The sequence below is a fragment of the Trichosurus vulpecula genome, chromosome 9, assembly GCF_011100635.1.
Source record: "Trichosurus vulpecula isolate mTriVul1 chromosome 9, mTriVul1.pri, whole genome shotgun sequence".
NCBI classification, from domain to species: domain Eukaryota; kingdom Metazoa; phylum Chordata; class Mammalia; order Diprotodontia; family Phalangeridae; genus Trichosurus; species Trichosurus vulpecula.
Window position 1 is genome coordinate 159,526,151 of NC_050581.1, and position 15,728 is coordinate 159,541,878.

Here is a 15,728-nt window from a genome sequence, read left to right on the forward strand (position 1 = left end):
GTTTTAGAATTTTCCCTGGAATCAAAGCCTAGCTGGCCAATAGTCTGTGGACTCTGTTCTCTCTCTTTTTTTTTTTTTAAAAACACTGGGACATATGTCCTTCTCCGCTCTTATATTAGCTCTCTCACTTTCTGTGACCTTTCAGCTATCACTATCAGCAGCTCAGGGCTTTCAGTCCCTGACATTATGGTTCCCCTGGGCCAGGTGACGGCAAGGGCAGTTAGGGGCTCTTATTATCTCTCCTTTCTCATCTTCAGTATCACCCCTTGCTAGTAATCTTTGTTCAGTTACTTTCAGGACAAAAGTAATTCTTCCTGGCAAAAAAACAGAAGCAAGAACAGGGAAGTTCAACCTTCTCTTTACCGCTGGTAATCATCAGTCCATGGAGCCCCCCAAGCTCCTCTCTAGTCTGATCCTTCTCACAAGCCAGCCTTAAAAATCCTTTTGTATTGCCTTCAGCATCCATGCCAGCCTCAGCTCCTACTGAGATCCAGCACTGCTAACACAACATTTACAGGGCACATTCTTAAGACCTGTTTTCTTTTACATGCTTTGGCTCCATCCTCAGGACATTTTTTTTAAACCCAAATTGGTTGGTCAATTCCCTGTGTATCTGCATCAGTCTTGCCAGAAAATTCCCATTGTTCTTCCTCATTAGAATTCAGTGCAATTTATGAAACATCAAGAATGCCTCTTTCATCATTAGCTCAGTTCCATCACTTTGTCTTAGATTGGTTTTGTGACCTAAGGGAGCTAAGACCCTTACATATATATCCAAAGCCACACAATGAGAGGTGGCCCAGCATGGTGGATAGAAAGCAGGCCTCAGAGTCAGGAAGATGTGGGTTCAAATCCTACCTCCAGCACATACCGTTATATGACTATGGATAAATCACGCAACCGCTGGGTGCTCGGTGGAAGTTACAAAGAAGTAAATTCTCTAAGGATCAAAGTTACAACCTAAATTGGTGATAGGAGTTTCCTCATCTGGAAGGTTCACCATATCAATGAAATGAAAGATTCCAGAGGTTTCCATTCTATTTACACAATGAAGAGAAACCATCTTATGTTATTAAATAAGAGTCACAGTTCTATGACAATTAAGAATTCTCAGTAGCTTAATACTGCATTCCACTTTGAATCACTGAAACAAATCATCTCAGAACAAATCAGCAGCCTTTCTGTCAGGTAGAAAGCTGGTTAACATAATTCAGCTACCAATATACACAAAAATCCACACTTCCCAAACCCACCCCATCCTCCAAAAGCTATGTTGCCATAAATGTAAGAATTTACTAATGAGGAAGCACTGAAAATTAAAGTAGGAAATGTGGATTTTTAAGAGTTAGTACAACCCTCATGAGACTTGGAGTATTTGGATGCCACCAAAAGCCAAATGAAATTACAGACAGACAAGTTAAAAATATAAAGGATATAATCCATGAATAGTCACAATCAATTTTTGAACTGTGTAATTCATTACATTTGTGAGTTTAATGTATCAAATGATAAAAACTAGAATATGCAAACACAAGTCCCGAGCTGCTCCTCTCTAGGTAACCACTTAAAACAAAGGTCACTGTTCTCAGTGGGCACATGACCTCTAAGACCACAGGCAAATCAAACTGTCACCTCCAAGACCCTAGGGCAGAATCAGATCACGAAAACTAAGCCAGGGCACTTTAACTCAGCTCTAAATGCACATGTGGGCAGGCTAAATGACAAGAAACACTGTCAACAGTGTCACAGTCAATAAGGGTACAGTTATAGGGGAGTTAAACCAAATGCTTTACAGTAACTGGTTACAGCATGGGCTGGCTCTTTTTAAGCAGTAACAGAATGCACAAAGGAATGGCAGGAAGCAGCTTTAAGGAGCCAGAGCAATTAAATAGAAGACCACAAACAAACCAAATATAAAAAAGACTAGGGATCACACAACAATCTTTCCAGCTAACTAGGACCAAATGCTAAGGTGATCAGTGCTATGATCTGAGTAGAAGGAAAATAAGGAAATGTAGGATATCAAAATACAAAGACCTAAGACTTAAAGAAATTCAGACAGCCTTTAAGTCTAAAATAGACAAATACATCAAAATGGTCTTCTGTGAAAGGATAGTATCCAAATTCAAGCTCGCCTCATGTTTCATGGATGATACAACTATTTTTATTAAAATCTAATTTAAAAAGTCTAGCAAGCCTGCAAGAAAATGAGTTGTGTTAAGTCTATAGTCTTCAGAGGCAGCTAGGTGGCACAAGGGATAAAACGCTAGGGGCAGAAAGGCCTAAGCTCAAATGTGACCCCAGACATACTAGCAGTGTGACCGTAGGCAAGTCACTCCACCTGTCTGCCTCAAGTGTCCTCATCTCTAAAATGGGGATAATATCACCCACCTCCCACAGTTTTTGTGAGGATAAAATGAGATAATGTTTAAGTGCTCTGTAAATCTTAAAGAACTATAAAATGATTATTATTGTTATCATCTTTATCTAGCATTTCTGAGGAATACAATTTAATGACCTCTTCAGTCGGTCTTCATTTTTGGCCACAGACAAATGTGGCTCTAAGTCATTAAGTATCAGCAATCTGATCATTCAAGAAGATGCTCCCTTCACTGAGAAAGGGAACACCTAGAACTCATAGGCCCTGCCCCCTGGAAGGGTCTTATGCAGAAGATAGCCCAAAAACTGTTACATTTTTCCAACCAGGTTTTCCATTGGGTATTTAAAAAAAAACTCTCCCCACAGAGGGACACTGAGTCACCCAACATTTAGGGTGGTAGTCCCACTGGCCCAGTTTATCATCAGGTACTTACCATGGGCCCAAAAATGAGAAGTCTGGGCCCAGGATGATACACAGCTGGGCTGCCAGCTTCAGAGCCAGCAATGGCTGCACCTACTAACACAGGGGTCTGCTAATTGACACCACTTCCTCAGCAGACTTCAGTAAATTTCACTCTATTATGCAGCCCTAAACATCTCAAGTAAATCATTTCCTGTACTCTGAAACAAAAATGGTGAGTGGTAAGCCAATCAGACTAACACATATTAGGTCAATAACTCACACACGAAGAACTTTTTTTTAAGCCACTGGATGGACAATGAAATCCACTGACCTTCTTTCGAGGGTCAATATGGGAAAGAAATACAGATAGAAGTAAGTCTCATAGGGATGTGTGAGTGAGGCTGTGGATACAAGCATGGTACCTGGAGTCAGGAAGACCTGATTTCAAATATGACCACAGGCAGGCATTTATAAGCTGTGTGACCCTGGCCAAGATACTTTACCTCTGGCTGCTTCAGTTTTCCCACCTATAAAATGGAGATAACATGACCTCCTTGTTGTGAGGATCAGATGAGATCATATTTTAAAAGCTCTCTGCAAACACTGAAGGACTATATAGGAATACTAGCCATCTCACCTCTCCTGGTTTCTTTTCTAATATATGCCATTTTAAAAGGATATAAATGCTATCAATTTGCACAAGTATACTGCAAATACAAAATTCACTTTAACTGAGAAAAAAAAAGAGGACTCTAATCACAGGATTTAATTCAGAACTTAAACTCCAAGGACAGACAACAGGGAATATAAGCTAGAAAGGGTAGACAACAGACATTCATGCTGTCCTGTATTCTAGCTTTTCTCCCTGCAAACTAGAGAGATTTATTTAGGCAAAGGGTGTAGAGACTCTGAAGGTTTAAAAGTATAAAATATTTGCTGCCTCCTGAAGAGTCTCACAACTTTCAACCTGACAATTTATGTATGCTTGGTTGGAAATGGGGCTTTATCAGTAGTTTAATAACAGGCATTTCTACAGTGATTTAGGATTTGTGAAGCAATATTTACACACACACACGCACGCACCCTGCTCAAGCATATATACAAACACACATATTTCCTTTGAGTCCTCCAAATTATCCTTTGACCTTTGTATTACAAGTATCATTTTTGGACGAAGAACTGAGGCTGGGTTTTAGCGACTTTCCTATGAGCACATGGCTACTATGTATCTTCAATACGTCAAAGATGTATAACTTCATTTATGTGGTTAATTTTTTCCATTAAGGCAAATCTCATCCTCTCCACACCTTAGTATACTGTCTCCATGAATTGCTGTTGCCTTTTTGATGGAGAGCCTCTCCAGCCTTGGCCAGACTGACTCCTTGACAACAAACTCAGAGGCCCGGCCCGGCCCAGCCACGTCATCTGCTCTCACAGCACACCCTTCAATTACCCAAGCTCACCTACACGGGATGCTGGGGCACTACTGGAATTAGGCTTTAACACAAAGGCTTCATCAGGAACACTACAAAAATACAAAGGTTGCTGAGATCTATTCAGTATTCCAGGAAATAGCTGTTTCGAGAGGTGATGTTTTTTTTTTTCCCAATAAAATCTCAACATTATTCTCTTAGCAAAAGTTATGCTTCTGTCAAAAACAAATACAAAAGCCCACTTCTCTGGAGAATCTAAATTCTACAGGTTCAGCAAAGTACCTCCGAGTGCCTTCCTCTTCTTTCAGTGCAGACTCTGAAATACAGTCCACCTTAGGCACTGCTGTTGGCACAAAAACATTTGTTAAATATGAAAGTTAGCCAAATTTCACTTCATCCTAGCTCCCCTTTAAGAAAGATGTGCTGGTCTCAGGGGTAGTGTCAAAAATTACACACAGTATTGATACTGTGAGGAATCTAGGATTTTATTGATAAATAGATTTTTCTACTTCTTCCCAACAATGCCAAATGAGCATAAGTCCTCCAATTGAAGTTATTATTCATAAAATCTTAATTAGCTGGATTATCAATTATTTACAAATGAAGCTTGAGGGTTAGAGCTTAAATCACTTTTCCTAAATCCTTACAACTAGCCGATGGAAAAATGAGAATTTTCTACAATCCTACTTCAATTCAGGGAAAATATTCATTAAAACAAGTAATTATTGTAATAGTACATCTTCCAATAATAAGTATATCAAGTCTTATTTCATCCTCTAAGATAATCAAATTCAATGTATAATTATGTACCTCACACAAATTACTACAACCTTGAAATATAATTTGTCTCTCTTTTACATATTACCTAGTGTTAGGTTTATGCATGTTCACAAATTTCTGAACGAAAAATAAAGCAAAATAATCCAATTCATAAACCTAAAAGATAAATGCATTTCAAAAAAAAAAAAAAACAACCTAAACTGTCAAATGTTCTCTGCTCAGGAGAATCCAAATGATTCTCATTATTGTTCCATGTTTTCCAAATATATCCTCACAGAATCTGCACATGTTCAAATTTTAAGGCTCAAGATAAAAATTCCTACGTCCTTAAAGCAACTCTATTTTAACTAGCAAAAAAGCTTTCAATGAGAGCTAGCAAGTATCTTTGCCAATCACCTTGTAATGCTATAGAAATTAGGTTATGGCAATGCAGGCTCTTCAGTGTTAAAGGGCATTTTTCATCCCTCCATGTGAAGAGAAACTTCCAAATGCAAAGAGAGATCTAGTATCTGAAGCCTCTTTCACCAGAAGTTATTTAAAGAAGGAAGGAGAACAGCAAAATAGGGTTATTTTTAAAAGAATACAAAAACTGATTTTTAAATTAAAAACAAAACCAAAAAGTCCTGTCCACTGCAGGACATCAAAAGGAGTATCATCTTGTTGAAAAAGTCTGGTCAAATGCTGAAATCAGATCCATACGCAAGAGCCATATCTAATTTAAGAAACAGTGTAAGCTTAACAGCATAACAAAATGGAGTGCTTGTGTGTTTACTTAAAGAAACTGATACTTGAACCTAAAAACTTTAACCCAAAACAAGATTTTAATGCAGGTTGAAATATACCTTGGGAAGTAGTATCTAAATCTATCTAAATTACTATCGAAAGTGTGTCATTTAAATCTAAATGCTTCTGCACATAAGTCCATGTTGTTCCTCAATTCAGAAGAGAAATACTTTTTACTTACTATGTTTCCAGTCCCAATGTATTAATTTATTTGTAGTGTCAAATGCAACAATCAAGTAATAATCTAGCACCAATTAAAAATAACCAGCGCTTCAATGTTTTTTTTTATCACATGATGTGGGAACTTCCTCGAGTGCTACACATTACAATACATCCATGTCTTCTCATCCTCTTCAGGTCCTTTGTTAAATCCTCCATAGTAGATTCGCCCAACATGCTGGGTGTTCTACCTCTAGATCTCTCTATTTTGTCAGGATACCAATGGAGTACACAGGCTGTCCAGCGGGCTCCCTCCTTTTCAGGTTGTACAGATCTCAGCAATCTTTTGACATTCTTTCTGATGTACAATTCTTCAGTGGTAACATTATACAGCTTGTTTATTGCCTACCATGAATCTCTCCAACGCCACTCATGGACCCATAATTTAATCCTTTCAGAGATTGTGGTATTGCAAGATTCCCAATCATATGACATCACTCAAGTATGGTGAATGAAAGATTGGCTTAATAATCCCAAATATTTTCAGAAATCAAGTCTGCTTTGTGAAACTGCTGGAAATTCATCAAAAACTACAGATGCTCTTACTATAGATCCCCATATCAGTGTGATGCTCCAGCCTCCACCAAACAGTATAAGGTCAGGTAATGGATGAAGAGAATAAGGAGGAACTAATATAGTCTAGTCTACTAATAATTTTAAAACCAATTAATGCTAATATAGTACCACAACAATTAGGAAAAAAAAATAAGTTATATTTACACAGATTGCCTGCCAGTTAACAAAGGAAAAAAATATGTTCCATTTTATATCCCTAGTCTTATTAGTAATAAGCTTTAGAAGAACCAATTTAACACAGAAGAGGGATATTCTCTATAAATTCAAAAATAAGTCACTGCTCCGCTACTGGGCTTTCTCCCAGGAAAATGAGCAAATTTTACCCTATAATTCAAAAGTGCACAATGGCAAATCTAGTATAACTTTATAAGAGCGAAATCTACTCAATCATCTAAATGACCAAATTTCCTAATTACCAATTTTATTTCCTATAGAAGTCCTATGAATTTTTAATAGATGTTCAACGGATGATCTACTTAATGTGATTTGGGGCAACTTACAATGTACAACAGGCTATGAAATAATCTCCTTAAGGAAGGTAATAACTCTCAATGCAATAAAGGCCATTTTTTAAAAATTCAGACCTTTGATTTCACTCATAAGCTAGAAAACATGTCAACACAAAAGATAAGCCAGTAGATGAATAAAACTGAGCAAAGCCCCTCAGGAACAAGGGCTGTATCAGTCCTGCTTTGTCTTCCCAGCACATCCAGCAGTGGGGCACATACAAAAGCAGAGTGAGATATTTTCTGTCAATGCTGAAGGAAGCTCAAAGATAAGTGACATGGTCCTTGCCTTCAAGGAGCTTCTACTCTAGGACAGAAATGGGCAAATGAAAAAAAATAACTATAATGTGAAATAAGAGAACAGTGCATACAACAAGCATTGAGAGGCAACATGGTGGAGGCTGGATCAAAACCTAGGTCAGAATCCTGGCTTTGCAGCTCAGTTGGGGCGAATCGCTTTCCATGTCCAGGCCTAAATGTGCCCAAATGTATAATCAGAAGAGTTGGCCTAGGACAGGCCTTCTTAACTTCTCTTGGGTAAAGTACCCCTTTGCAAGTCTGGTGAAGCCTAAGGATGCTTTCTCAGATTTTTTTTAAATGCATAAAAGAAAATACAAAGGAAATCAATTACATTGAAGCAGTTATCAAAATATTGAAAAAACAAGTTGCTGGGCCACAGGTTAAGAACCCCTGCACTAGAGGAACTCTAAGCTTTCTTCCAGCTCTATACATGTTCCCCTAATTACTAAGAGAGTTCCAAGGAGGAAGACAACTTGTGGCTGGGGGTTCCTAGAGCTCCTCACTGCAGACTCCGGCATACCCAAAAGTAACAACATCTGAACCTCTAGCATAAACCAACTGCATCTTACACTCCATCGATATTCCACTCTTTAGTTTCCTCTAGATTTGTACATGTCACTTAACAGGGATGTTCCTTTAAAAATTACTTTTATCATTTTTTCGATAAAAAAACTGAACTATTCAATTTAATTGTTGCTTTAAGGAGATAAAGGTTAACACAGTAACTCTAACAGGAACTACCTATTCTCTTCCTTAAATCCTTTGACATTGGCCTCTCTAGGCTTCCCACTAACTGTTAATCGAAGGATTTGAAACATCTAGATTTAACATGCTACAGAGATTCTAATAAGCAGTACCTAAGGGTGTAGAGAGCAGCTAGGTGATAGAGCAGATAGAGCATCAGGCCTGGAAGGAAGACTTGAGTTCAAATGCAGCCTCAGACACTAGCTGTGTGACTCTTCTAAAGTCACTTAACCCGGTCTGCCTCAGTTTCCTCATCTGTAAAATGAGCTGGAGAAGGAAATGGCAAAACATTCCAGTATCTTGGGCAAGGAGACCCCAAATGGGGTCATGAAGTGTCAGATACAACTGAAACAACTGAACAACAACAAAAGGGTTTAGAAAGCAATCCATTACATCAATTAGTTTGTGTACTGAGCTAACACTTCACACAGTATGTTTCTTTAGCACAAAAGCAAAAACAGAAATGTCATATCATTTCAGTCAAAGTCCACTGATACAGAATGTCTGAAGGCCAATGAAGAAAGACCAATCTTGATAGTTCAAATTCAGCTAGAGCCGCAGACTCAAAGGAAACTTTTGCCAAGATCACCTTTTAACACCAATACTATCAAAGTGCTAAGGGAGATACAAATGAAAGATTATAGAATTTCTAGGGTGCACAAAGCTCTCATTAAACACACACTTCATAAGGAATTTGTGAACCCCATAAACTTCCTAATAATACAAGAATTCTAATTAAATGGAGATTACTCAACATACATCACACACATCACACTGTAAACAGAGCACATGATGTATTGGGCAATAACTGCTTAAACAGAAGACTTTGCATAGCCTTTGAGTTTAGGAGTCTTTCATGCCTTAATACCTTCATTAGGAAATGCAGAGATCAATAAAACTTTTCTCTGTATAGAGGGAAAATGACTGGACTACATGTGTAAAAATTTCAGTTTTTAAATTCTTAGTTTCCTAAGTTTAGAATCTCCTTCTAACTCAGAGGTTCTTAACTTAGGGTCTGTTAACTTCTTATTTGCTTTTTTTTTTTTAAATAACTATTTCAATATAATTGGTTTCCCTTTGCGACCCTATGTATTTTATGCATTTAAAAACATAATTCTGTGGAGGGATCCCCTAGGCTTCATCAAATTTCCAGAGGGGTCCATGACACACAAAAAAGTTAAGAAACCCTGCTCTAACTATATTAATGCCTTGTCTTTAAAATCAGTGGTAAGCGTTATGAGTATTTCATCTTCACAAAAAAAAAATCATTAATTTTATTTAAAGGATTACCAATTAAAACAACATTATTTTGCTTTGGCTGAAAGCTGATTTGGAAGTTTAATGACTTCAAAATGACAATTAGCTTCAACTAAAGCATGTTAGTCTTGTGAGAAGCAAGTAATTAATGCAGGATTGATGCACTGGATTAAACATTCAATTTTCACTGATGACATATTATGGTCTAAACATCTGTATTTAAGTCTGAAGTCTAAAAATTAAACTTTTTAAAAATCATAGAACGGACATAGATTCCTAAAGTTATTTTCAAATGTCTGAAAGACCACATAAATTGTTTTACTAAGTAAAAAAATTATCCTTTGAAAGAAAAGTTCTAAAATTAATTCTTGATATTAAATTTCACACTTAACATGAAGTTTAATAAATCTCCTTTTCTAAAGAAAAAAATATTACTATGAGCTAAAGTTACAGTCCAGATTTTATCTCAGAACATTGTACATCATTAGCACAACACCGATAGCATTCAATTGATTTTACTTGCAGAATTCCAACTTCATTCTAGAGGTTCTGAAATACTGTAAAATGCTCTTCTGTAAAAGTACAGGATACCATTAGGTGACAACCAATCAGCCAGAAAAAGGCAACTGAGAACTGAAAAAGGAGTGATTCCCTGAATGTTTTTCTAAAACTGTCCTGCTTTTATATGAAATACCTATGCAGAATATCACCAGCACTCATAAAAAAATGTCTTCAGAGGTATAAGCAGCTTTCTTAAGATTTCCAAAGGTTAGCTGCTACTTTGGCAAAAAACTATCACATGAGTAATATGTCTTTCTACAAAGGATTACAAAATAAACTCCAATTTTCATCTGTTACAATCAAAACAAAGTTAGGATGATCGGAAGAGCCAAAAAAGGAGTAATCTGTTTTCAGCCGGCCTAAAGCTTCATCTTCTTTTCATCACATTTAAATTTTGTGCAACTGTTAGTCTTCTAAGTAACTTAAATGTTTACTCATTTGAATGGCATTAAGATATAGATATATATAAAGAGAGAGAGATGTACAATAAACAGTGGTGATTATTTCAAATTTTAAAAGTAACTTTTATCAGTATAAAATAAATTTTTAAAAAGTGTGAGCACTACTCCTGCTGGCAACAGTAATTCCCTCAAAGGAACTCCTATTGTTGGGTTTTAAGAATTTCCTTCATATATTGAAAGGCTATGCTTTAATTTCAGCTAGATGCTATATGTGAATTCACTAAGTGTTAGTCTTTGCAGTAATGTGGTAATGGGAATGATTAAGAGTCACAGGTTACCTAGCTTCTTCAACATAGGAGAGGAACTACTGAATCATTCTTGTTGCCAAACCAGTTGAGCAGCTTGGGTTCTGTCAAATGGCGATTTCTAAAGCCTGCTGAAAAGTGCCAGGTCTACTACTGTTTCCTTCAAGATCTTTCCAAAGCTCAAATACCTGGCCACTGGGATCCAATGACCCTAACTTCTCAACCCTATGTGAAGGATAACAAACCACATTTATTCCTGTATCTTTTCCCCCCAAAATCATAAACTTCACAACAAGTATTCTTCCATTCATAAATAGAATCAACACTAAATAGACATCACAACTGCTCCTATATAACTCCCAGGGGCTGCTGCTCCTAGAGGAACCCATCCGAAAGCAGCGGGATGACACCAAGGGCCTGAATGCCCGGGCAGGCCCCACCTACACTCCCTCCTCCCCCTCCCCCGGGACAGCACAATCCCGGACCCACACCCTCTTCCTCCAGCAAACCGACGACAATCACATTTCTGGAGATACGAATTTCGCAGATTTTTTTATCTTCCTCGTCGTGACAAACGATTTCCACGAGAGCTGAAACCTTTAAACCCTTGCATTTACTGACCCAGTATTTTTACTGGCATTCTCTTCCCTCCTCATCTCTGACTCCTGGCCTCCCGGCCTCCCTTCAAGTTCCAGCTAAAACCCCCTTTTTACAGGAAGCCTTTCTCGATCCCCCCTTAAAGCTAGTGCCCTCCCTCCGTTAATTACCCCAATTTACCTAGTCTCTATCACATATACACAGTTATTTGCTAGCGCAATTATGCTAGCATTACCCCCCGCCCCACCCCCATTAGACGTGGGCACAGTCTTTGTAGCTCCTCCTCAGCACAGGGGGTAGATGGCACATAGTAGGCGCTTAATAAACGTAGAGCCTGACTGCCAGCATCCCACCCCCACTCCCACAGGCCCTAGAGGATGACAGCCCCTGACGTTAAGTGGGAGAGCACGAGGATTAAAGGGACGCGGGGGCTGGCCCGTGCGGGTGTGTTGCGGAAAGAAGATCCCCCCGTTAGCATCTACTTTCAGTAAGCGCCTACTAACATGCTGGGCGTTGGACCCGGGCTTCTCTCGGCCTGGCCGGAATGGCCACCTACGGGGCGGGGGGAGGAGGGGCCCGCCCAGTGTCCACCGCCCTCCCCGGGGGGCCTGGCGGGGCGCTCACCGCGATGACATTGACGAAGGTGGTCTTGCCCGAGTACTGCAGCCCCACCAACGTCAGCTCCATCTCCTCCTTCCAGAAGAGCGAGCGGAACCAGTCCAGGAGCCGGGAGATGAGCGCCAGCATGATGGCGGGGGCGGGCGGCTTCCACGCAAGCGACACGGACCCCCCACGCCAACGGCTCGGCCGGCCCCGGGGAGCGACGCGGACGGGGACAGGGACGGGGACACAGACACACACACAGGGATACGCGCTGAGGCGGCGGCGGCGGCCGGAGCCAGGAAGCCGAGAGAGCGGTCATATGACTCGGCCTCCACTCCACGCCCCACCGGCCTGCACGCACGGCAAGAGCGGCACGCCCGCGCCGGCGCTCTTGCCTCGGAGCCCACAGCGCCCCTGCCGGACAGTCAGTTGCGGGAGGCCCGAAAGTCGTCCTGCGCGCCCCGCCCCGCCCCTCGGAGAGCGTCATAGCGCGAGCTCCTGTCAATCATCCCATCTTAACTCCCGCAGAGAGAGGTGTAGCTCACTTGGTTCCTGCACCCCTTCCTTTTATGCTGTTGGAGGAGGAGGGGAAGGAGGTCCAGCAAGCAAAACTGCCCAGTACTCTTCCTAAGAGTAGTAGTGCAGCGTCAGAGGCTATGCCCAGTTAAGTAACTTTGGGGACATTATTCCAAATTGCATGCCAGAAGAGCAACGCCAGTGGACGTGGCCGGTGTGACTATGAATATTTGTTACAAGGTTTTCTTTTTCGATTTTTTTGCTGGGGGGGTGAGGGAGGCGGGGAGAGGGGGAGAGAAGGGAAGACTTAGGAAAGTAAAAAATTAATGTTTGCTAACTGAAAAAAATAAAGTGCCCCCCCCCAAGTAATTCCTTGTTAACAAAAGATATTATGGAGAAATGGCGGGGGATACCATCAATGAAATGAAAAAAAGAATATAGGGCTGTTTCCCACATTTATATAGTGCTTTAGGGTTCCCAAAGTTATGCTATTTATTTGCAGTTGTAAATTATGTTATTAATCATTTGTAAAGTTAAGTTATTTAATATACTGTTTGTTTGCAGTTGTATTATTTATTTGCAAAGTTATGCTTTATATTATGTTTATTTGCATAATTATGTTATGTGCTATTTCATTTCATCCTCACAGCAATCCAGTGAGATAGAGTGCCATTATGATCCGCATTTTGCAGATGAGGAAACTGAGGTTCAAAGAGATTAAGTGATTTGCTCAAGGTCATTCACACAGCTAGTAAGTGTCTAAGGCAGGATTTAAATCAGGCCTTCTTGACTCGGACTCCACAGCTCTATGCACTATGCCATCTAGCTGCCACTAAAATGTACTGGACTGGATGATATTCTGACTTCAAATGCCAGGGCTACCTACCTCTCCACCCCGCCACCTCCCCACCAAGGTAATTATGAAAGAATCCCATAAATTCACAAAACTTCAGTTTCCTTGTAAAAATGGGGAATGATTATGTTTGTACTGAGAATTAGCATAGCATATTGAATAGAGAACAAGTCTTGATGTAAGGACCTCGGGTCCTGTCCTATCTCTTGAAAAATCCTGACTGTGTGACCATTTCCTAGACAACTCTCTAAGGTGCCTGATTACAGAAGAATTACAGATTTCCATGAGGGAAAGGAGTTTCCACATCAGGAATATGGAACTGATGAAATCACAGGTCTGGATTCCACACTTCCCTGCCCCTCAAAAAAAAGAAAAAAACCTCAATCCCAACCCCTCCAAAATGCTCACCATTCTCTACTTCATGGGGTTGTTGTCTCAAAAGTGTTTTGCAAACTTTAAAGGGCCATGGCAACTAGTGATTGATCTCGTCAAGATATTTGGAGATACCATGTTTTCGAGAGCTAAGGCCCAGCAAGCAGGCTATGCTGTGAGCTTGGCATAACAACAATCCTTTGCATTCTGGATAATCCCACCATCTGGCAAAGTGTATCACTTTGACCAGCACCAGGTGTTCACTGAGGGATTTATGATTTTCATATTAATCAATGATTGTTTAGATTTGTTTGGAGCTCCCCCTATTTCCCAGGGACCTGAGAACCAGAAGCAGGCTACGTGCTGTAGTGTAAAGCCAGCCATCACATCTTCTGACATGCTCACAATCCCTGTTTCTTATAACTGTCATGATAGTGCCAGATACAGCATTCCTATTCCTGCCATGCTGACTCCCACTGAATGACCACAAGGCTCATCAACCCTTAAGACTTGAAACAATTACCTTGAGAACTGTTCTCACAGGCCTGCTGTGGGAATTGTTTACTCAAGACCTAAGAATGATTATGTTGTGGTCCAGGCCCTTTGTGGTATATAAGCCCTACCCCTGCCCCAGCAAGTTAAACCCTCCTTCTCAGGAAGGTGGACTTCCGCTTGCAAGCATTTACTTCACTCTGAAATTAATTAAACTTCTGTTTGATTCCTAACTCTCCTGTCTCTAGCCTGCTCTTTTCAGTTCCAGCCACCCACAGCTTAGAGACGAATTCCAGTCTGGTTGAGATTACTTGGTGTCAGAAGTGGGATTGGATGGAACCAAGCCAAGTAGACTTTCCTATACCAGTGAGAGTGGACTAGACACTAGTCAACTAGAGATTTCACCAGAGTCTGACCTCCTCACCCCACTCCCCGCCTCATCTGCCTATCTTTGTTCCTGTTCCAATCCTCTGGGCTCAAGCTTTGATTGAGCTCACCCTTCTTTATGAGGAAAACTCCAAGACCTCCACTGTGTCTCCATTTGTTTCAGGTCTCTCTGGCTGCTCTGCATGCCTCTGTAAAATTAAAGCCTCTCTGTGTGTCTCTGTAAAATTGCAACTGTGTGTCTAACTGCACGCCTCAAAAAACCTGTGTCCCTCTGCTGAACCGGTTCTGTTTGTATAGGTCTTGTCATTTTGTCTGTGCCTGTATCTCTGTGTTTATAAAATATCTGTGTTGTGTTTGTGTTATGAGCTAGATTCTGTTACCTTGAAAGATTTAAAATGCAGCAAGCCATAAAAATTTCTGAGGGCTATAGCCAGGGAGTTTAGAATACTGGGAGAGAATAATTAATTTTCATATTTGAAGTAAAAGTTCCAGTAAGTAGGACTAACCTCCCACTTTAGGCTTTCTGAGAGAGATTAGGTTATAACAAAAGAGAAAGAAAAAAAAAACCTGTAAATCATTTTTTTTCTGTTATTTCAACATTGGCCAAGTTGGAATAACAGAAATAAAGTCAGATTGTCAAACTTGTGGAACTGCTAACAAAATCTTGATAGATTAAGGAGTTTGGAAATGAATCATTTTAAGATTGCAGGGGAGAACTTCTGAGACTTTGGGGTAATTCTAAGAACTCACTCTCTTCTGGATATCTTAGTTAGTTTGGAGGTACCACTCTATAGAATTTGTTTTAAGGAAAATGAAAATCATTTCTAAATAGAATTTGCCTTTCCTTCAGGAAAAGTACAAGGCACAAGGTACCAAGACTTTGCTCTTGTTTCCTAAAAGGAAGGAGCAAGACGGAATGAAGCAGTGTATGGAAAGGCCGTGCAAACTTTAAAGGGCCATAGTTTTAGAGTCATGAGACTTGGGTTCAAATTTTAACTCCCAGGGCAGTTAGGGGGTGAAGTGGATAGAGCACCAGCTCTGAAGTCAGGAGGCCCTGAGTTTAAATCCAACCTCAGACGCTAGCTGTGTGACCCTGGGCAAGTCACTTAACTCTGCTTGCCTTCCTCCCCACCCCCCCTCAAAAAACACTTTTTTTTTACTCCCCTGTTTGAATTTCTGTGAGACATTGGGAAAGTCACCCAACCTCTCTAGGCCCAAGTTTCCACATCTGTGAAATGAAGGGATCGGAACTAAACAATTT

The 15,728-nt window shown here is 40.2% G+C and overlaps 1 protein-coding gene across 1 annotated transcript in view; it reads right to left on the bottom strand.

Annotated features, from left to right (window-relative positions):
* Window positions 1–12,309, bottom strand: part of ARL8B (ADP ribosylation factor like GTPase 8B) — a 51,700-nt gene extending 39,391 nt beyond the window's left edge. The window contains exon 1 of the mRNA XM_036738477.1: window positions 11,869–12,309. Coding sequence (XP_036594372.1) covers window positions 11,869–11,991 — 123 coding nt within the window. The 5' untranslated portion in view covers window positions 11,992–12,309. The remainder of the gene's footprint in view (window positions 1–11,868) is intronic.
* Window positions 12,310–15,728: the final 3,419 nt, after the last annotated feature.